This window comes from Conger conger, chromosome 9 (genome assembly GCF_963514075.1).
Source record: "Conger conger chromosome 9, fConCon1.1, whole genome shotgun sequence".
NCBI classification, from domain to species: Eukaryota; Metazoa; Chordata; class Actinopteri; order Anguilliformes; family Congridae; genus Conger; species Conger conger.
This window is the reverse complement of record NC_083768.1, coordinates 9632953-9656997: the sequence shown is the minus strand read 5'-3', so window position 1 is coordinate 9656997 and position 24045 is coordinate 9632953. Positions and strand designations below refer to the sequence as shown.

Genomic DNA, 24045 nt, shown 5'->3' with positions numbered 1-24045 from the left:
AAGTGTGTATGTGTGTGCGTGTGCGTGCGTGAGTGTGTGTGTGTGTGCGTCCATGTACGAGTGTGCGTGTGTGTGCAAGTGTGTTTGTGCATATGTGCGTGTTTATGTGTGTGTGTATATGTGTGTGTGTGAGTGTGTGTCTGTATTTGTGTATATGTGTGTATATATGTGTGTGTGTGTGTGTGTGTGTGTGTGAGTGTGTGTGTCTGTATTTGTGCATGTGTGTGTCTGTGTGTGAGATTTTTAGCCCTGACACTGTGTTCATGTCTCTTGTCGGACAGGAACACTACAGGTTCGCTACAACCTGGGTGGGCTGAAGGAGCCCTTCACCATCGACGTGGACCAGCGCAACATGACCAACGGCCAGCCACACAGCGTCAACATCACCCGCAACGAGAGGAGCATCCAACTGCAGGTGTGTGTGTGTGTGTGTGTCTGTGAGTGTGCGTGCGTGTGTGTGTGTGTGTGTGTGTGTGTGTGTGTCTGTGAGTGTGCGCGTGTGTGTGTGTGTGTGTGTGTGTGAGTGTGTCTGTGTGTGTGTGTCTGTGAGTGTGCGTGCGTGTGTGTGTGCGCGCATGTGGGTGTGTGTGTGTGTATGTTGTCGTGTGTGTGCGTGTGTGAGTATGATTGGCTGCTGGGTAAATCCAAAAGGTCAGACCATTTGTGTCCACAAATGAAAAGCTAATTTCTTTCCCTTATCCTCATTGTTGGTATCAATCTAAATAACATGAAGGGAGAAACCATCCCTAACAGTGTGACGAAATGCCATTTCATTTAACGGCCAGTAAAGGCGAAGCGGGAATTCTGCTCTCGTGGATCCATCAGGGAGCCATTGGAATAAAAATATCGCATTATCACCTCATCTGAGGGATGAATTGGGCCTGTAATGTGCAAAAACAAGGAGTGATTATTTTTCAATCCACGCACAAGGCCACAGCGCCCAATTTGTATTCATGCGGTAAAGTTAGCTAGGCAAGGAGACATGTCCTCAAGCACTGGAGGTAATTTTGTGGGACTTATTTTCAGAAATGAGTACTGTGGCTAAGGGTAGTCACGGCGATATCTGTCTGATTAAAGACAACAGCAACCGGCTAATGAGTGTCTCCAGAAAATCAGCAAGGCCATGCCATCTCCTCCCTGGCTGAAGTCGGACTCATCCTCAGACCAGTCTGAATATAAATTACTGCAGCAGGCCTTCCCGTTAAACTACATCAACTCTGAAAATGTTTATTTAATTCGCATACTGATGCACTTATCGCATTCAAAATGATTACATTCTTCCCAAGCTGTTAGAATACAAGGTAACGTGGGCTAATGACCCTTATATACACAGACTATTACTTCATGGGCAATATGAGATGTGTGGCATGAGTTATTAAATGGTAGTCTTAGTTATTGGTCAAATCCACAGTAACCCACGTTACTTTTAGCATTCTTAATGGACAGTTTATCGTCAGGAAGAAGGAATCAATAAAAAGGTAGTCAATGGGGAAAAGTGCCTTTTCACGAGGGACATTCATTTTATAGGTGGGATATACAGTGTGTGTTTGACTTGTTTGTCTCCGTCCTTCTGTCTGTCTCTGTCTCAGCTGGACCACTACCCTGCTGTCAGCTATACCCTTCCTGATGCGTCCGACACCACTTTCAACCTCATCAAGACCCTGTTCCTGGGGAAGATCTACGGTGAGTCGGCAGCGTCTCCGGTCTGGCTCGCCGCGTGTTCTTCAGGCTTCTGCGGCGCTGGTGGGAGTGGAGGGCGGCACGGCAAGGATGGTGCAGTGGGTAGCACTGCCGCCTCACAGCAAGGAGGTCCTGGGTTCGAATCCCCGTCGGCCGGGGCCTCTCTGTGCGGAGTTTGCATGTTCTCCCCGTGTCTGCGTGGGTTTCCTCCGGGTACTCCGGTTTCCTCCCACAGTCCAAAGACATGCCGGTTAGGCTGATTGGAGAGTCTAAATTGCCCGTGGGTATGAGTGTGTGAGTGAATGGTGTGTGTGCCCTGCGATGGACTGGCGACCTGTCCGGGGTGTATTCCTGCCTTTCGCCCAATGTATGCTGGGATAGGCTCCAGCCCCCCTGCGACCCTGTTCAGGATAAGCGGGTTCAGATAATGGATGGATGGATGGATGGGAGTGGGCGAGACCATGCGCTGTGAAGAAGACGCTCAGTCTCTTTCCGGTCAGGGAGGGGGACTGACAGGGGGGGTGTTTCCTCAAATAAAACAGGGTACAACTGGCAACCAAACCAGGCCTTTTCTTCTTTTCTTATGCTGTTTTCCTGATTAACATTAACATATTTAACTCACTCTTTTATCCAAAGCGACTTACCGTTGATTAGACTAAGCAGGAGACAATCCTCCCCTGGAGCAACACAGGGTTAAGGGCCCAACGGCTGTGCGGATCTTATCACGTCGACAACGGGGATCGACCCACCAACCTTGCGGGTCCCAGTCATGCACCTTAGCCACCAGGCTACAGGCCGCCCCGTAGCCAATAAACAGGTCGATCAGAGTGTTGTCATCTTGCAACAGCCACAAAAGGAATACATAAATAAACAGTACTGAAGGCCGTATTTATAACATCCATTTCCCGTGGTGTTAATCACAGGGAAAACAATAATAACAATAAATTGAAAATGTACAAAATGTAAAAAAAAAATTAAAAAAAATCATGACAAAGATGCTTAACGTGACAAAGATGCTTAGCGCGTGAGTCCCGCGACTCCCTTGTCAATACCGTCAGCTGATTGACCCCAGTGCAGTTTCCCGGGCTCAAGTGGACTGGAGAAGAGATATATAACCTGTTATGATTTAATAAATGGAGCCATATCCATTACTGTGGTGTACGATGAGGATTCCCCGAGCTCACAGACTTTGCGGAGCGTATCGGCACCCAGCAGACTTCGGGAAGACAGTTCCCATTAGTCTGAAAGATAGGCGCTCATATTGGCCTCGCAGGCTTTTTTCTGGCCCTGGAGGACTAAGCAGCCATTTTTGCGCCTGTTATTTATGCAGTACCCCGTGAGTTTGTGACTGATTGCACCCAAGCTTTTGATCATCACTAGCTGAGTGTGATTGTTTTGTCATACACTTACAAATGCATAGTTTTGCATTTAAATACTTCCTGGTTTATAATGCACAATAAGATGCACTGTAATGGTAAATAGTGGTAATGCATGATTGGCATCTAGGATTCAGAGGGAAAAATATGTCATAGCTTATTGGCAGCACTAGGGGGAGCCAGAGTAACAGGCTTCTCTAGTTGTGGCTCGAATTGTCCAAAACTCTTGTTTGTCACGGTAACAATGTCATTGTTCCAGCAGTTATTTTCACAATGACACTGTCACATTGGTCCCAGGTTGTTTAAAATATTCAATGTATTTTGCAGCTGTTAGGGCTAATCTGCGTCTCCCATAAGTGAAATAGTGTGTAAGACATACTAATTCACTGTAGTGTAGTGGAGTGTAAGACATACTAACTTACTGTAGTGTTATGTAGCATTTGTACAGATTTCTTGTGCATGATTTTCAGCAGTTTTGACAATGCTATCTTTTTCTGTGCCTAATGCTATTTAGTGAAGTATTTGCTATTAAAAGCCCTAAATATTATTGATTTAGCTGCTGCAACTGTACATGTATCATTCTCCTAAAGGTCATTTCTGGGTTTTAAATTGCAATTGCTTCCAGTCTCTAATGGAAGAGGTGCCAGTGGCATAGCATTTAAAAGTGTTTGTGTCTGTCTGTGTGTCTGTGTGTGTGTGTGCGTGTGTGTGTGTGTGTGTGTGTGAGGGGTTCTGTGTGTGTGTGTGTGTGTGTGTGTGTGTGTGTGCGTGTGCGTGCGTGTGTGTGTGAGGGAGAAAGAGAAGATTGAGGGAGGGAGAGAGAGAAAGGGAGAGTGAGAGAGAGAGGGAGAGGGGGAGAGAGAGAGCGAGGGAGAGAGAGAGAGAGAGGTTGTATTGTCTCTCGGATGTTGGGGTGTTTTGTGTTACTGTGCAGTGTGCCACAGCTGGAAGTATGTAACCGTTCCTGCAGACTGGAGCACAATGCACTCGCCTGTTTTCTCTCCAGTTCTCTGCAGACCTGCTGTTCCTCCCTCACCCCTTCACACGTAGAGTCAGAACCAAAGAACATGCACACTTTACACGTTGCCTCCAGACAATGAATCTGTTTGGGATGTGCATGTTCTTGTTGGAAGACATAGAGGATACTGGGGAGGGATTTGATTGGTCTACAGATTTATTACGAACTTCTGACTTGACAGAGACGAGTGTGTGGCAAGAGAACTGCGCAGCCTAGCTCAAAACGTTAAAACGAGAGTGTATGCGGCAGATAGACAGACCTCCCTCAGAAGCAGTGACTATGATTCCAAAAGGGAAACTGACTTTTCTTTTACCATTCAAACAGTAGGTTTTTTGGAATGTTTTTTTTTTTTTTTTTTCAACATTATGAATCAGTATTTTAGAACTGCATTACAGTTATTTAGCTGACGCTTCTATCCAAAGCGACTTGCAGTTTATTCGGCTAAACAGGGGCCAATCCCCTCTGGAGCAATGCGGGGTTAATAGGCCTTGCTCAAGGGGCCCTACAGCTGCACTAATGTTAATGCTACTCCCGCGCTTGAACCAGGTCTTCCAGGCCCCAGTCATGCTCCTCTAGGCTCGATATCAGCTGCCCAACCCTGTTGTTTTCAGTTATGAGCATTCTAATCACATATTTCTTTTTTTGCCTTCTAATACATTACATTACATTATTGCCATTTGGCAGATGCTCTTATCCAGAGCGACGTACAGTTGATTAGACTAAGCAGGAGACAATCCTCCCCTGGAGCAATGCAGGGTTTTTAAGGGCCTTGCTCATGGGCCCAACGGCTGTGCGGATCTTATTGTGGCTGCACCGGGATTAGAACCACCGACCTTGCGTGCCCCAGTCATTTACCCTCACCACTACGCTACAGGCCGCCCCTAATACAATCTGCTGCACACAGGCCGGCGAATAAGAACAGAGTACACAGAGTGCACTCCAATAGTAGCGAAGGGGAGGTCCTGAGAGGGCGCTGTCACCTATGCGATCGATAAGTCCTCTTCAGAGATGATTGCTGTGGTCAAATGTGTGCCTCACCCCCCCCCCACATCCACGCACCTGTAGGCGAGGCACACTGGCTCCAGTGGATTAGCCTGGCCCGTCAATATGACTGTGGACACAGGGTCATTACCGCCTCTGCGTGTCAGTTCATATGGGGCACGGGGGGATATCATCCAACTGCGCTATATCCCCTGCTCCTCGTCTGTTAACTTTCCACCTCTATATGTTGCATATATTGCGTTTATTGTGTGGATCTGATTGTGTGTCAAATGAAAAAGCAATAATAGGGGAGAGATATTTTCACAGACTGAAGACATGGAGCGCAATGCTAAAGTGTGTTCATTCAGACCTGTCCGTGGGGCTGAATGTAGGTTTCATCGTGTAGCTAGTCCAGCAGTTGAATAAAAACGTATAATCTAATGCTTATTGCAAAGCTGTGCGAGTCAATAAATCACATAATAATAGGTTGTGGATATGAGAGTTTATATTATAGGTTTTGCCCACGAAAAACAATATTGCACTTATCAGTCACAGACATGACATTGTGCTTGTGAAATTGGATGCATTTTATTGCCGTCACTGTCTTGTTGCAGTTCTGCTGACGGGTTGTTTTTTATTCAGTGATTGTCTCAGCCGCTCTCAGTAAAAGCAGAGAATCGCAACTCCACAGCCCAGCGATCATCAGAACCGGTGCCTCCCAGAATTTAAAGGGGACTCTGGATGGTTTATATACATTAACATTCAACAGCTAGAGCAGGGCTGCCCAACCCTGTTCCTGGAGATCTACCATCCTGTTGGTTTTCACTCTAACCCTAACAAAGCACACCTCTTTCAACAGCTAGAGCAGGGCTGCCCAACCCTGTTCCTGGAGATCTACTATCCTGTTGGTTTTCACTCTAACCCTAACAAAGCCACACCTCATTCAACAGCTAGAGCAGGGCTGCCCAACCCTGTTCCTGATTCTCTGTTCTGGAGGTTCTCACTCAAACAAAGCATAACTCATTCAAAAGCTAGAGATCTTCTTAGGGCGGACAATCTACAGCACGGTAGACCTCCAGGAACAGGGTTGGGTAGCCCTGCTCTAGCTGTTGAATGAGGTGTGCTTTGTTAGGGTCGGGGTGAAAACCTACAGGGCGGTACATCTCCAGGAACAGGGTTGGGCAGCCCTGCTCTAGCTGTTGAATGAGGTGTGCTTTGTTGGGGTTGGAGTGAAAACCTACAGGATGGTAGATCTCCAGGAACAGGGTTGGGCAGCCCTGCTATAGCTGTTGGATGAGGTGTGCTTTGTTACGGTTGGGGTGAAAACCTACAGGACGGTACATCTCCAGGAACAGGGTTGGGCAGCCCTGCTATAGCTGTTGAATGACGTGTGCTTTGTTGGGGTCGGAGTGAAAACCTACAGGACGGTACAGTAGACCTTCAGGGACAGAGTTGCCTTGTTATTGGCTGTGTCTGTAAAGGTTTTTAGCTCAATATTGACTGCAAGCCGGCAGCATAGCCTGAATTATCTAAATAGTTTCGGCCTGAGCAGAACTAGGTGGACCGGAACTACCTACAGTAGGTGGGTCTTCTCAATTGGGTGTGATGGTTCAGCCAAAATGAGTGGGCCGGGACACTATTTAGCCGCCCCCCCTGGCCTACTCGTCCTATGCCAGCGCTGTAAGCCTCTGGTAGGCCAGCTGGTAGGTAGCTGTTCTGTGTACGATGATGTGTCTCCTCGGGTTGTATCACTGCTGTTTTCAGATGTTGTGCTGGAGACGTCACTGCCAGTAAAGCCAGCACAGAGCCGACTGAGCCCTGAAATCCGGTTCTCTGGGGTTTCCCGTGTTCTCATTGGTCGGGGACAGGCTCCCGATCCAGAGGCCGGTCTCCGTGTTTTCCCCTCAGTGTGTGTGGAGGGAAAGGGAGCGCGTGGTGAGCTCACAGTCAGTCAGACAGCAACAGGGGAGAGGAATTAGACCATCGCTCTACAGAGGGAGGGAGAGAGAGAGAGAGAGAGAGAGAGAGAGAGAGAGAGAGAGAGAGAAACCGAGAGGGAGACCTACATTTAACTCACTCCAGACTGGACCGAGCTCTGAGCACTCAGGTAAGTGTGTGTGTGTGTGTGTGTGTGTGTGTGTGTGTGTGTGTATGTGCGTCTGAGTGAGTGTGTGTGTGTGTGTGTGTGCGTCTGAGTGAGTGTGTGTGTGTGTGTGTGCGTGCGTGCGTGTGTCTGTGTGTGTGTGTGTATGTGTACATGTGTATATGCTTATACATATTGCTGTTATCAGCATCCATATTGGCAGAATTGGTGCGGGAAAATGGCTTTGTCGTCTTGTTGCACTGGAGTGTTTGTCGTCAGCCCAGCTGTAGGAGAGACTGACTCAGGGGAAGGTCAGCGTTGCTTGGGGCTCTTCCTGGAAGTGCATGACACACACTCATCAGATGCACTGTGTATGGGTGTTCTGTGTGTGGTGCGAGGCTCGTGCCATTTGCTATCTATGAAAGTATCCCCTTTTTCATTCTCGTTCTATTCTCATTTGGCACCTTTTCTGACTGCCCTTTCTCTGCCACTCTCACTCCCTCTTGCTTTCTCTCCCCCTCTCTTCAGTTCTCTTTTGACCTCCCGTCTCGTTTGAGCGCCCGTTCTCGCTCTCCCGCAGCGAGCCAGCGTCTTCCGTGCTCCTGACGCCTTTTACCGCCATGCGGTCTGACACCCGTCTGCAGCCAGGAGCAATTAATCACCACTTAGTACCACAGGGCAGCCGAGAGAGAGAGAGAGAGAGAGAGAGAGAGAGAGAGAGGGAAGAGAGAGACGGGGAGGGAGAGAGAGTGAGAGAGGGGAGAGACACAGAGGGGTGAGGGAGGGAGAGTGAGAGAGAGGGGGGAAGGAGAGAGATGGTGAGGGAGGGAGGGAGAGTGAGAGAGAGAGAGGGGGGGAGCCCTTTCTCACTTCCTGCATGGCCAGAGACAGCCTCGGTCTGCTCACAAATCTTCCCTTCGAATCCAAATCCAGCCCTGGTTTTCTTTTCTCCTGGCCAATTAACTGAACAATTAGTGCTACTGATCTGATTGGCCAGACTGCTATACTCTAGTCTCCCAGGTAAAGGGAGGGTGGAAAACCATCAGTTCTCAGCCCAGCTGTGTGGATTTTATCGTGGCTACACCGGGGATCGAACCACCAACCTTGGGTCTTGCTCAAGGGCCCAACAGCTCTGCCTGTGTGCATACCGTGTGTGTGTATTTATACAGAATAACGGTCTGTTTGTGTGTGCGTGGACACGCATGCAAAAGTACACACACACACATTACTGCTCAACAGTTGTCTTGAGTTCCAGGTCATTAAGAAGATGTAAAGAAGAGAAAGTGAATCTGACCAGTGAGCAGAGAGACGGTGCGGAATGGAGTACTCACCCAGTCGCTTGTCTTCCCTGCGCACATCGCTCGCTCAGACTGGTTTACTGAAGGCCCTGGGAGCTGGTGTGAGACGCAGCACCGCTGGAGCCTGGAACCGGAGTCTGCAGTATTGACTTTCAGCCTCTTCCTGGAAAAGCAGAATCTCATTAGGGGAAAACACAGTACAGCACTACTGCCGCGTGTGAGCGCGTGTCTTTGTGTGAATGTCAGCGTGCCACGCGGCACGGCCATTTTAATTAGGCCAGAAGGATGAAGGAGGATGGGTATCGGGAAGGTGGGGCAGTATGGAAGCACCAGTCATTCATATGAGGAATTGATAGCGCATGTGACACTGTGTATGTGTGTGAGAGAGTGTGTGTGTGTGTGTGTGTGTGCGTGCGTGCACATATGTGGGAGTGTGTGTGTGTGTGTGTGCGTGCACATGTGTGAGAGTGTGTGTGTGTGTGTGTGTGAGGTGTATGTGTGCATGTGTGTGTGTGTGTGTGTGTGTGTGTGTGTTTTACTGCATGCTACTAATGGCTATATGTACATAACAAGCTTACTGATAATACAAGAGAATACATTTCAGCAAGCAAGGCTTCAACTTATTACAGTAAAGTGCAGTTCTTTTTCAAGATCTTAGAAAAAGATTAAAAAAAACCAGCTTGGCAAAAGATAAAAAAAACAGCTTGGCAGCAGTTATAACACTTGAAGCTTGAAAGGGGTATTGAAACTATTTTGAACAAAATGTGAATGACACATTTTCGCCACCAAATACGTTTCCTTGGGATTGGACGTCTTTCAGAGCTGGGTCGTCACCAGCCCCTGTGAAGCAGAGTGTGTCTTCAGCTCATGCCAGCCCAGAGTCACGTACTCCCGTACTGAGATACTCCACTGTCTGGCCTCACAGTGCTGCACGGTGAGACAAACTCTCAGTTCACTGACCAGGTTCCAGCTTTAAAAGTCACTTTTCTCCATCTTTTATCAGCTGTGATGAGAAATACCTACCATTCATCACTCAGATGGGAGCTACATGCAAGGTTGGCGGTAGGACAATAGGACAATAGGATCCGCGCAGCCGCTGGGCCCTTGAGCAAGGCCCTTAACCCTGCATTGCTCCAGGGGACGATTGTCTCCTGCTTAGTCTAATCAACTGTACGTTGCTCTGGATAAGAGTGTCTGCCAAAATGCCAATAATGTAATGTAATGTAATGTAACTATTTAATCAGCCAATCATGTGGCAGCAACTAAATGCTTACAAGTATTCAGACATGGCCAATAGGTTCAGCTTTCAGCCAAATGGGAAGGAAATGTGATCTAAGTGACTAACCGTGAAATGATGGGGTGGAAAAGGGTGGGTTGAGTATCTCAGAAACAAGTGGTCTCTGGAGTTTGCAGAGAATAGTGTGAAAAACAAAAAACATCCAGCGAGCAGCAGTTCTGCAGACAGAAAGGCCTTGTTAATGAGTGTCGTCAGAGGAGAACGGCCAGACTGGTCAAAGCTGACAGGAAGGTGACAGTAACACAAATAACCACACATTATAACAGTGGAATGAGCATCTCTGCATCAAACCTCTAAGAGGTTAGGCTACAGCAGCAGAAGTCTGAAAATGAAGTTTAATAAATACCAAATAAAATGACTGAGTGTATTTGCAGATTCATCATATAAATTCAGCCCTTGCAATTTCAGTCCGATATTGTCTCGCCAAAATAGGATAGAAAACCTTAATCTTTCAAGGCTAAATATTTACTTGATTTTGAATAGCACGGAGCTTCATCAAGCTTTGTCATGCCTCGTAAACCTCGAAGACTTCACGCCCCCAGACACAGAGCAGCACAAAAAGAACAAAAAAAAAGAACATCCTTACAACAAAGAAGCAGCCACACGTTTCAGCTTTAGAGCTGCAAGACTGGTTTTATGCCGCATTAACGGTAATGTCGCAGTGGTGCGTCACTGTGAATAGCTAACGACAAGCTCCTTGCAATGAAATCTGAACTGACCGTGTCTGGAAGCGGAATGGCAGAGGTGTTGTTGTTGCTTGAATGCACACAATTTCTGTGTTCCAGATTAGCTGCCATTTTATGAATTCCATGAAACTCTGGCTTCGATATCAAGGCGTATCTGACAGGGATCTGTGGAGCATGTCAGATGTTATTGCTCTAGACAAGCCACTGTGCTGACTCCTGTCATAGACAATATGTCCACATGAGTAACCTTAAGGAGGAATTAGACTGAAGCATGCATCCTTTTAGCTGAGAGACAGGATGTTGCCCTGTGGCTGTTGAAAGGATATACATTTATTTATTTTTCTGGGGAATGGTACAACTGCTAATTCACATGCTGTGGGAGTCTTGTTTAGACTGCAGGAGAAACCTGGTCAGAATTGTGATGTGAAACCAAGGGCACAATTGACTTTAAGACCAAAGCAACAACAAGCAAAGCTAATAATGCAGCAAATGATTGGTGAAATTTTTTTTTAAAATGTAAATAACATGACCAATCATTGGCCAATGATCATTGGCCATGTTATAATAAATCAGGCCTCAAACGTTGATCAAACACTTCCAATAATAACACCGGCATAAATTATGCAGTGCATCATAATGCGTTAATCAAATCTATTAGATATTAATTAACTATGAAGATTTTACCGTGGTTAGCGATTAGTGATATATAGTGAGTAATTCAACTGAGCCAAAAGAGCTGTGGTGTCTCTATCAGTGTCAGATTATTTGGGAAAGTTCACTTTAATACTGTGGTCAGGTTTGTGGTATAATTTATCAGTGTCACATTATTTTGGGAAGTTCACTTTAATACTGTGGTCAGGTTTGTGGTGTAACTTTCAGTGTGACATTATTTTGGAAAGTTCACTTTAATACTGTAGTCAGGTTTGTGGTGTAACTTTCAGTGTCAGATGATTTTGGAAAGTTCACTTTAATACTGTGGTCAGGTTTGTGATATCAAAATACTCCCTCTGGAAAAAAAGATTCTTCATGGCACCCTGTGTAAATTGCCAAAGCTCCCAGATTGAACCATTTTGCCTGACAGATAACTCAAATACTGTGCTAGAGTGATTTCTCTACGCTGTAGAATGTGCAGTGCTATTTAAACTCCAACTGAAGTATTGGCCCGTACGGACCCTGTCAGTGTGGATGGAACGCTGAACATCTCACGGTGTGTGGAGACACAGGGGAGCTGATTCTTCTTGAGCGTGTGAGCAACAAGGGCCTCGACGCGTACCATGGTGATCCTGTAACTGAACAACGGCCGATCCTGACAGCTGAACATAGCTGATGAATTCCCACGGGCACAAGCGCATCCAGTGTTTGTGTGGCTCTGACATATCCCACCCAATGGGCTGCTGAGGGTTAGAGGAACCGACGTTTATCGACGCTGATGTTTGTGAGCCTCTGCCCACAGCAGCCAGCCACTCAACACTGCACTCAATCATGTCCTCCCTGGCAAAATGGAAAGAATTAGGACACTTACAGCAGAATCAGTCGCAGCCATGGACACAGTAGCTCTTTGTGTTTGCAGTGAGCCAATTCCTCATCAGTGCTCGTAGGTTTCCAGTCTTACTGAACATGCAGCGTAATGCAGAGTTATGAGTTATGAAACACCATCGAGTGTCCTTAAATCCAGGGCTAGCAGCCGTCATTTCTGCTGGACATTGCATTGCATGTTGTGCCTTAAAGATTCAGTTCAATTCAAAGTTCAGTTTTTACAGAGACACTGTCACCAGGCCTCTTTATAGTGGAAATGAATGGCCAGAACCCCTGTAAGAGTCCCTCTCTCGCGAGGACTGCGGCTACAACGATTTGTTGAAATGAAGCCACTACGACCCCCAAAAAGTTAGCTCCCCAGTGGGGAAAAAAACCTCCCTAATGGGCAGAGATCTCAGGAGGAACCTGGCGACAGAGGGGGCCCCGTTCTCCCCAGGCCAGCCTGGTGCAATAGTGACGATAAAATGAAGGCTGATAGAGATGTAATAAGGGATCTAACAGAGTAAATGCCAAAATGGGTCAGTCAGAAGTCCTTATATTTGCTAAGAAGAAAAGTCCAATATTTGCCAGAGAAGTTGTATTCCACACACATTGGTTTTTGACCCGTGTTTTTAGTGCTTTGTGTTGCATCCTATTCCGTTTGAATTATTTTCACCTGGCCATGTAAATATGTCTGAGGACTGGATTTTTCCAATGTCCTGTTCTTTACCCAGGAACATTCCAGCGAATCCAGAGACATACGCTCGGCATATGCTGCTCCCGGCTGGAGGATCTTCCGTGCGTTTTGTGGGTGCCAGACAGAGAGAGACGCACTGGTTATGAAATCACGTTCATTAGCCATGGCTCAGAGTGAAACTGAATGTAATAATGCTTCTCAATTCAGTGCATCAGACACATCACTTCTCCATCCAAGCTAATGGACCCCTGTGCACGTTCTAATGAGATTGCTGGCGGTTCAGTTGGCACATACTGGGTGGAGGGGTATATAAGAAAAATATGACTTATTATAATAATTATATTCTGTAACATCACAATCGACCCTATATTCTAGTTTTTATATTATTTTACTTTATTCTATTCTGTGCTAATCTACGCATTTGAACCCAGGTCCCGGGTTCGAATCCTGGTCGGCCAGGGCCTCTCTGTGTGGAGTTTGCATGTTCTCCCCGTGTTCGCGTGGGTTTCCTCCCACAGTCCAAAGACATGCAGGTTAGGCTGATTGGAGAGTCTAAATTGCCCGTGGGTATGAGTGTGTGAGTGAATGGTGTGTGTGCCCTGCGATGCACTGGCGACCTGTCCAGGGTGTATTCCTACCTTTCGCCCAATGTATGCTGGGATAGGTTCCACCCCCCCCTGCGAAGCAGGTTCAGATAATGGATGGATGGATGGATGGATGTTCTATTGCGTTTTTTTTCCATCCGGTGTGGCGAAACGGGAGCCGGTACCGTTACCTTTTCTGTTTTTACAGAAACGGGTCAGATCGACCCGGTCCTGATCTCGAAGTACAACACGCCGGGCTTCGTGGGCTGTCTGTCGCGGGTGCAGTTCAACGGGATCGCCCCTCTGAAGGCCGCGCTGAGGTCACGCATCGCCGCGCCCGTCTCCGTCCAGGGGAAGCTGGTCGAGTCCAACTGCGGGGCCTCCCCCCTCACCATCCCGCCAATGTCTGCAGCCACCGACCCCTGGCACCAGGACTCAGGTAGGCCCTGTAACCCAACCCCTAACCCTAACCTTAACCCAACCCCGAACCCCTAACCCTGGCACCTGGACTCAGGTAGGCCCTGTGACCCAACCCCTAACCCTGGCACCAGGACTCAGGTAGGCCCTGTAACCCAACCCCTAACCCTAACCTTAACCCAACCCCGAACCCCTAACCCTGGCACCTGGACTCAGGTAGGCCCTGTGACCCAACCCCTAACCCCTAACCCTGGCACCTGGACTCAGGTAGGCCCTGTAACCCAACCCCTAACCCTAACCTTAACCCAACCCCTAACCCTGGCACCTGGACTCAGGTAGGCCCTGTAACCCAACTCCTAACCCTAACCTTAACCCAACCCCTAACCCCTAACCCTGGCACCTGGACTCAGGTAGGCCCCGTGACCCAACCCCTAACCCCTAACCCTGGCACCTGGACTCAGGTAGGCCCTGTAACCCAACTCCTAACCCTAACCTTAACCCAACCCCTAACCCCTAACCCTGGCACCTGGACTCAGGTAGGCCCTGTAACCCAACTCCTAACCCTAACCTTAACCCAACCCCTAACCCCTAACCCTGGCACCTGGACTCAGGTAGGCCCTGTAACCCAACCGCTAACCCTAACCCAAGTGGAAATGGGAGAAGACGCCTGGCTGCTGGCTTGCCGTAATGAGCACATCGGCCACATGCCGCCCTGGGAACGAGCTGAAATGGCACCATTAATTCCCAGGGGGCTCGCCAGGTGAAACATTTACCGCGTATGATTACGTGTACCATGATGGAGTGTGCTCCTGGGTGTTGATTCCTCCGGGGCGAGGGTAATGCCTGACCGTATCTCGATTAAACGCCGTTTAGCGGGCACAATGACTGAATGCTGCGGTGCATTCACGCCGGGTAATTTAATTTAATTTCCACTAATGAACTATAGCATACCTCGAGATGTAGGGCACCAGTCGAGTCGAGACATCCCCACCACCATCGTTCTGTTTAAAACGACAGGGAAAGGCAGACGCCCCTGGCTTAGATGATCTGCTTTCATCTTCTCTGCTGCGGATGTGGTTTCCTCTGACGACGGTAAAGCGGATCGCTCGTTCAGCGATCATCAAAGCGCTTCGATTAAATAATGGCGGCTCTGCGAAAGCGTTGATTAAAGGAAAAGGGGCGGGCGTGGAGATCCGGGCTCTGACAGCCCTTCTGTCCGGAGTGTGGAGCCCCAGTCACGAGCGCCGTGTCAGCAAAAACAAGATTTCCCCCACGAGACGCTTCCCGCGCTCCTCAACCGAACGCAAGTTCTCTCAAACCTGGGCCGAGAGATCGTGCGCTGCTAGTACGGGGCCTGCAAGAGTTTGGGAACCCCTGGCCGCAGGTGTCTGACTGTACCCAGCAGTGCTTAAAGGCAGAGGCGACAAGGGCGGTCGCTGAGGGCACCATTCATTGGCCGCCTGTTTTGAAGCTCATTTTCTGGTCATGCTGAGGGACGGTGCTCACGAGTGCCACTGCGTTTGGCTCCAGTGTAGGTAATAGGTAAAGTCAATGATATTTTCCCAAAAAGAAATTGTGGATGTATTCGGTTTTTACAGTTACATTTTACATTTTTGTCATTTGGCAGACGCCCAATCCAAATCCAAAGCGATTCACAAGTGCATAGGTTCTTCCACAGGTTAAAAGCATCAAATCCAAAACTACTATCTACAGCTAGACGCTAGTATCCATCTAGTATCATAACTATCTAATGTCTACGCCGATTTTCTTGAAGTTATTGTGCTGTTAGGACAATGCAGCGCTAATTTGTGTAGGAAACAGGGACAGTGGGAGTCAGTGGTTAATTGTAAAAGGGGTATGTTCATACATTTGCGTGTTTCGGTTTGTAATAAAAATAATAATACATTTAAAAAAGTAATTAAAAAATTTAAAACAAATAGGCCCTGGTCCTTATCTTTGTTGTGCAGGTAGCAGTTGAAATTGTACTTCCCTCTAGGGTCTTTCAGCGCACTTATCCCTGGTTATGGGTATGCACTTTGTTGTACGTCGCTCTGGATAAGAGCGTCTGCCAAATGCCATTAATGTAATGTAATGTAAAAGTTGTGTTTTAGTTGCCAACCACCAGTGAACATGCGGACAGGGGTGCGCTGAAAGTGAACTTGCCCAGAGCATTGTACTGCTGATCGCTTGCTTTAATTTCAGACCGCAACTGAGCGCGCTGAGAAGATTTCAGTGGTACTTCCTCTGTTTGTTCGGCAGGCGCTGAGTACCCATTCAACGAAGAGAAGGTGGTGCCAGATGGAGTTAACCGCAACTCGGCAATAATTGGAGGTGAGGCACGTTTTTCGGGCTTGAGTCCCGGATCTAGCCGTGCTGTTCTCCCCTTAAACGATGTAACACGTCGCCGGAATTTCTTCAGTAATCTTCAGGCTATGTACTGTTTCATAGTATTCACTCTGGGTGGGAGCTTCTTTAAAACACATAACCATTATTAAAAGTATGAATAAATGAATATGTATAATATATGTATATGATATACATTATATACCCCGAGCACTTTATTAGGAACTTTACTTTATTACACCTACTCATTCATGCGATTATCTAATCAGCCAATTGTGTGGCAGCAGTGCAATGCATACAATCATGTAGATACAGGTCAGGAGCTTCAGTTAATGTTCACATCAACCACCAGGATGGGGAGAAAATGTGATCTAAGTGACTTTGGCCGTGGAACGATTGTTGGTGGCAGACAGGGTGGTTTGAGTATCTCAGAAACTGCTGATCTCCTGGGATTTCCATACACATTAGTCTCTAGAGTTTGCAAAGAATGGTACAAAAACAAAAACAAATCTAGTGAGCAGTAGTTTTGCAGACAGAAACGTTAATGTTAATGAGAGACATCAGAGGAGAATGGCCATACTGGTCAAAGCTGACAGGAAGGTGACGGTAACGCAAATATCCACACATTACAACAGTGGTATCCAGAAGAGCATCTCTGAACACACAATGCATCATAACTCTAAGCGGATAGGCTACGGCAGTGGAAGTAAAAAAAAAATTTTAAAAACCTGATAAAGTGCTCGGTGAGTGTACGTAAATGTTGGGTGTTGCCTCAGAACCGAGCTGTGATTGGTGCATGAAGGGGCATGTGGTGGACAGGGAACCAATGATGTTTGAGGGCTGCGTCGGCCCCTCCTCACCGCCACGCGCCTGTCCGTTCCGCCGCAGGTATAATCGCCGTGGTGATCTTCACCATCCTCTGCACACTCGTGTTCCTGATCCGGCACATGTTCCGTCACAAGGGAACGTACCACACCAATGAGGCCAAGGGGGCGGAGTCAGCGGACAACGCCGACGCCGCCATCATCGTCAACGACCCCAACTTCACGGAGACCATCGACGAGAGCAAAAAGGAGTGGTTTATTTAACGGGACACTTTCTCGGGGCGAGGCGGGGGGGGGGGCGGGGGGGGCTGGGGGTAGGTGGGGAGGGGCTACTCCACCACGCCCAGGTTTCTGGAAGACTAGGACACAGTAAGGGTGGTGGGGTACAGAGAGGCACCCCGTCTTGGAGCACGTGTGTACAGTGGCCGGCTCGTCTCTGGTGTATTTCAGTTGTGTTCCGAGTTTGAGGAGTGCTGTCAGTATTTCACGCACCGTTGTCAGCGAACATTACCACTGACGTTTCCTTTTTTTTAAAGTTCAAAGTTCAAAATGCAAAGCCAAATCACCTGTCTGCCCTACACCTGTATGATTTTAGCCGTTGATTTTAGTGCATTCGTTTTAATTGGTTTGAACAGTGCCCTTCCCAGGATTCCCCTCTGTCTGTAGCAGAGGAACGGCGTTTCCGTTGCCATGACATCGATACGTGGGTGTGCTAAAAAAAAAAAAACATGACATTCGATTGTACTTCTGTGTGTGCTGCATGCGGTTGCTCTGGGGCAGGAAGGAAGCGGATCGTTTCGTGAATGTGGCCAACCTTCACCGCGCTTTTCCACAGCGTAGCACTTTTTTTTTTCATTTCTATTCAAACACTGCTCTTTCACCTCAGTAAGAATAACCACTCTTTTAGTACACTTCACGCCGTGGTGACATTTCTCCTGTCCGAGAAGAGCCGGAGGCAGGGAGCTGCATCTCACTCTGTTCGGCGCGATCAGGGGCACATTTTCACCGTGTGTTGGACTCACCGTGATTTCGCGTGAAGTGCTTGCGGCTGTGTTACTGTACATGCTATAGCAGGGGAGACCGCGGTATTGTTGTACTGTTACGCTAGGATTCAGTCACTGGCCTTCTGTGTTGTGTGATCGTGTGCATTAAACTTACAAAGTCACTAGAATTACTTTCTGTCATTTAATGGTTTTTTTGTTTTTTCTTAGATGAATGGCTCAAGGAACATTTGTTCAGATTTTAGGTTTCATAATGGGGTTTTTTATTTATTTATATTCAGCCAATAGTAGCTTTTAATGAAATGATATGGAAATATCAGCCGATGTGCAACTGCTCACAAAATTGAATGTCACGTCCAGTAATGCAAGCACATTTTTCCCCTTTCGGTAAAGTTTAGCTTTATTGGGGATGTGTGTGATATCTCACCGTACACCAGAGTGTTACAGACAAGAGTCATTGGTTGGTCCCCAACAGCCTTTTTTGTCCTGTAACCAATCATCCACTTTCAATTCAGTCAGGTGACCAATCACTTCAGTCCTCTGTCAGGGGCACGCAGAGGCGTTTACCCAATCCCTGAGTGAAGCTGGATTCAAACAGTTTGTTCATGCAATAAAGTGGAGCAAGGCCCACTTTTCCCAAGTGTGCTATAACTCATCTACCCTGCAGGAGGTGCTGTGCTTTGTTTGGGTTGCTTACAGGCCGACGGACTATTGCAGGCTAAAGCGTAACTGATGTGAAACTATTGTTGGAAAATCACCTCTGTTTTGCGAGGGGGGGGGGGGGGGGGAGGTATTGACTGTCACTGTGTGCTGAGTTGGGGTGTGCCATGGTAGTTAGCTGTTTGATTTGTGTTGTGGGTTGTTTAGCGTTGTGTTGGATGAGTCTGTTGGTTGATGCCAGGCAAGGACAGGCTATAGAGAGGAGAGAGGATGTGACCTCCCAACACACCTTAGCAGGAGACAGCAGACCTGTGTATGTGTGTGTGTGTGTGTGTGTGTGTGTGTGTGTGCGTGTGCGCTCATGCGAGTGTCTGCTTCCATCTCTGCTCCACAAAAAAAACTGAGTGAGAATGTAACAAAACAACCATGAAAGAACTTGGGGTTAGGATGAAGAGGAGTGTGGTTTGTAGTGGTGGAGGAAGATGGAATGACTGTACACATTAGTGAAGTGGTCACACTTCTGGAAATTTGCAGGAATGTAAGAACTAGTGGTTGTTAAAAAAAAAGTAATGACTGCTCAGAAATCTATCCCTACAGCAAGGTTTTTCTGTGTCGCATACACTTTTTTTTTTAATTCAGCCTAATTTGATATCCAGGTGATCTAATAATAACTTTGATGGAATAATATAAATAAATAGCACAGAGTTTGTGGTTGAAGTGCCTGATTCTTGAATTTTTGAAGGGACTATGATTAGACTTAATAGCTTGGAATATTTCCATGGACCTTGAGAACTGCTGATTCCTAATAAGAGAAATATCAGAAACCAACTCTAATGCCTACTGTCATGCTTTAATGTCAGAACTCTTTAAAAGTGTCCCTTTAAAGTATCTCTTTTCCTCACTTAAGGCCCTTATCCCCACATTGCTCTTGGGAGTCCAAAGTGGCTACAGTAGTTCAGCAACTGGCAGATACAAAGCTGTAACAGTTCATTTCCTGCTATTCCCAGCAACATGGTTTTCTCTTGCTAATTTGAATATTTCTCACTGATTTTTCTATGGTCCCAATGGACACACACTCTCATTCTCATACACATATATACACGGGCAGAGAAATACAGCGAAATGCTGAATCGTTGTTTTGTACTGTGGATAACCTTACTGAATTGTCTTTGGTCATGCCCAAAATACAGAGAGCATAAGATTACTATGCTGTCAACACAGCTAATTTGGAATATCTCTCCCCAAAACCACTAACTGTAATTTTTCAAAGATTGTGAGGAATCTTCCACCAAAGATGGCGTTGCTCCGTCTCCTTCGTTGAGTGGTTTCAGAAGTGTGCGTTTCAGAAGAGTTCCATGTCATAGATTTACAGTATGGATTTGCAGAGGACTTTTCTTTGTTTGTTTTAATGATGGAATAATTTTATGATATTACACATTAGTTATTACAGTAACTGCACCATACACAAACAGTTATGACATCATGCACTGAACATAACATAACAACATAGACATGCGTTCCAAGCTTTAATTACATTTTTAATACATTATGGACAGTTATTAGATTAAAACACAGTTATTGCATACTGTTAGTGTCTGCCTTGACCAAATTATTACTTTCCCTCCGGGAGAGAATGAAGCGCACACACACGCACACAACATGGAGGCCTTCGTGACGCCGTTACTTGTTTCTTTTCATCGCCTAGACAGTTGTTAATAACAGTGAGTGCAGATCGCAACATAGAAATACATTCAGGTGTATATGTTAAAGAAATATGAAAGGAATATTTTCATATATGGCAAAATACAGCAATTATTCCTTTGGCTATGTGTAGACAAACTATATTGTTAAAACACTTTTATACAATATATACAAAATTACAGCTTGGGAATTGGTAATAATTGATATTTTCCAGAATATGCTATACATTTTGACATATATTGAAATATACCTTTATGAGTAATATATTCTAAATTATGCTTCTGTGTTCTGTGGGTCACACGGTCACTAGGAGTCAGAGGGATAGATTTGGATTAATTTCGGAGTAGCTTGGGAAGATGTGACTTCCTTAGCAACTGTTTAACATTCACTCTCTGTACCGCGACCATTTTTGGTTTTATTTCCTTTCTCTGTGTTATTGGTACAGTTTTGGAATGGACTGTTGTGATGGAAAACAATTATACATAACTTTCCTTAATTAAAAAATGTTGGCTAGCTTGCAGCATACGAGCATTATTTCCTGTTTTTTTTCCGGGAATGGAAGAGCAGTTGCTAGGCGCGTGAAGACATTCACAGGGTGTTGTATGAATCACATCGCAGAATTTACCCTTGCTATTTTAATCATGCGCCCCGTCTCTCAAATTCTTCTGTGGTCGCACACGAATGCCTTCTCCCATTCTCACAGGCAGACAAATACAGAAAAAAGCTAAATGATTGTTTTGTACCGTGGAACGTTAAGTAGACGTTGCAAATTACTTCACGATGTATATATATTTTTATGGATATATTTTATAGTCATAGACCTGTTGTTTTGCCTCCATTGTTGGGTGAGGATATGATAAGGGACGGCCTGCTGAGGACGACAGCTATATTCCTCGACCGGAGGTCATTGTTTAATTTGTAAGCATATGCTGTAATTAACTGCCTCTTGCAGTGGAACAGAAATGTGATGTTTTTGATCGTTTTCGATGTACGTTTGGTTTCGTATGTGTCTTTCAATTGTGTTATCAGGGATATGAAGGCGAATGCCCCAAGAGCGAAGTGCTGCATTTTTAAATTGTTTTTATTTATTTATTTATTTATTTAGTTTTGACAGTGATTGTTTATCCAGTCCCTCGGGCAGAACGGAGACAGTGGTCCCTTTTATCGTTATTTCTGAGCAGAGCCCACTTCCTTTTTCTTCACACATCTCTCAAAAAACTGCCCTGTGAATTATCCATACACATTATACACTTAATGACATGTAAATAGAAACTAAATGAAAATGAAACGTTTACACAAATGTACATATATGCTATGATCTCTGCGTAAAATACAAATAAAATAAATCACAAATGCAAAGTTGTTTTTAATTACAAATGGGAGAGCGCAATGGGATTATTGACTCAGGCATTCAGGCCTGGATCTATGAAATATGAATCTCATCTGTATATTTTTATGACTTTATGCCTATTGCTTGTGCATTTTACTTCAATGGTAGCATGATCAGTTTATGGAAACTGTACATACTGTAATGTAGACTACTGTGGAGATATCATATATTGCGATATACTCTTGGGGAAATATTTTCTAACTTTCTTAAATTAGGGACAAGGCAGGAAAGTGAAACACTTTTTATATGCAACTCAAAGAATCATATTTCAAACGTCCCATATGCTCACTATTTATTTATGTTGCCAAGCAAATAATAGCTACAAAGGGTAAAATGAAAGCAATCAGTCTGGTTTCATGAGAGGGGAGACAATGTAGCTGAAAATATAAAAGGCAGATTTGTATTTTTAATGGTCAGTTTTATGGCAGGATGGGAGAAAATCCTAACTTCTTGAAATATTATCCTTTAAAAAGGGGATCACTGTCTCTTTAAAAAAATGAGTGTTATTTGTCATTTTACTTTTTCCTCCTTTTTTAAAGAGTTTACATAACCTGTCTGGCCTTATTTTAAGTATGTAATGTGATTTGGTATAATGTAACAACATTAAAAAGAGCCTTGCAATGAACTGTTTTCTTGTATTTAAATTAATGTACAGTTTATTGTTCAATAGTGCCCTCCACACATTATCTTGGCAAGTATTTATGGTGGCTAAAACATATGTACACATATGTACGCTAGTAGGAGACCTTCGTTAAAAATAGCAATCATCGTATCTACTGCTGGCTAAATAGTCAGTCACTAGTGGTAAAGACAGATTCTATTATCACTACCATTCTCCTTATTTAGTATGGGCGCTTTACAAGTGAGAAGGTTTTACCTTGCGACGTTATATATCAGCCTTTCACAATCCTGTTGGCTCAGATCAAGTCATTCTTAACTTTGACTAACAATTTAAAGCAAAATGTATTTCAACAATCACTAAAATTAACTCTGAGGCTGTGAAGAACAGTGCAATGTGTTTACTTGCCAGTTAATGACAAATGACAATGTTAAGACCAATTTTGATTGAATACTGGCATTTATGCATCTCCACCCTGCACAGTTTAATCTCATTTAGCCTATATATGGTTTTGCTGGAGAGACAAAAATACTATATTTTTAATTAGGCACCCTTCATATGATTGTATCCCAAAGGAGCAGCCGGTAATGCTGAAGTACACACTGTTGCTAACAGGATGTTGCTAATAGCACTTATCCATGACATGCAATTCCTATGAATTCATACAGCACAATTTTTCAAAATGGAGGAATCCCATCACTCATGTGAATCCTCTTCATCAAGTGTGGGCCATGACAATATGTTGGCAGGTCCTGTGGTGGCAGTGCTAAATGTAATGACCTAAAACAAATTTATTTATTTTAAGTCTGGAGGTGAGGCTACAAAGGCAACAAACAAATGAGCCTGAACATGGAAAATGTATTGATGATTTAGAACTCATTAATTCATTGAATATTTTTTATAGTGAACTGATTTGGATGAAACAAACTTTGACAAATGGTTTATTGTGTCCTGCTTTGGAATTTAATGTCGTATAAATAAGGATATTTTCAGTAACTCGCCGTGGTCTGTAATTTAATCCTGGTGGTGCCATTCCTTGCCAGCTCCGGAGTGTGGGAGGACATCCTGTGGGCTATCGCCCAGCGAGGGGGTTTTCTGCTTCAACCATTTCCCCAACCCCTTCATACAAAAGCGCTTCCTTCTATGGTCTGGGTGACTGCAGGAGCCAAAGCTACTCGGTGAAGCCTGGAAGGCAGCGGCTTTTTATAACTAGAGAACTAACGGCAGAAGATTAGCAAACTACCTCAGTAACGTAGTGACAGATAGATTTGATGGAAATGCATTGAATAAAAACTGCACAAAAAAGTACAGAGGGGCCCAAAGGTCTGAGACCAGCTGTGAAAATGCTCCTATTTTGCATTCTTTGCTAATTTAATAACAAACTTTTTAATTACAAATTATATTATCGGCATACCAATTTGAGCAAAAAGTTGAATCTTTGAAAAATGTACACTCACTGAGCAATTTATTAGGCAATGTTCTACTCAGCCAATTGTGTGGCAGCAGTGCAATGCATATAATCATGCAGATATGGGTCAGGAGCTTCAGTTAATGTTCAACCATCAAAATGGGGAAAAATGTGATCTTTGACTGTGGAATGATTGTTGGTGGCAGACAAGGTGGTTTGAATGTCTCAGAAACTGCTGATCTCCTGGGATTTTCATGCACACTAGTCTCTAGAGTTTGAATGGTGCAAAATTAAAATTAAAATTAAAATTAAAAAAAGAGACGTCAGAGGAGAATGGCCAGACTGGTCAAAGCTGACATGATGGTGACAGTAACACAAATAACCACACATTACAACAGTGGTATGCAGAAGAGCATCTCTGAACACACAACGCATCATAACTCGAACTGGATAGGCACAGCAGTAGA

General features: G+C 45.3%; 1 protein-coding gene across 2 annotated transcripts in view; it reads left to right on the top strand.

The window, feature by feature from the left end:
• Nucleotides 1-17075, top strand: part of LOC133136573 (contactin-associated protein-like 2) — a 268486-nt gene extending 251411 nt beyond the window's left edge. For both annotated transcript variants that reach the window (XM_061254190.1, XM_061254191.1), the window contains 5 exons: nucleotides 282-415; nucleotides 1590-1683; nucleotides 13424-13654; nucleotides 15892-15963; nucleotides 16864-17075. In XM_061254190.1, the coding sequence (XP_061110174.1) occupies nucleotides 282-415; nucleotides 1590-1683; nucleotides 13424-13654; nucleotides 15892-15963; nucleotides 16864-17063 (731 nt within the window). In that variant the 3' untranslated portion in view covers nucleotides 17064-17075. The remainder of the gene's footprint in view (nucleotides 1-281; nucleotides 416-1589; nucleotides 1684-13423; nucleotides 13655-15891; nucleotides 15964-16863) is intronic.
• Nucleotides 17076-24045: the final 6970 nt, after the last annotated feature.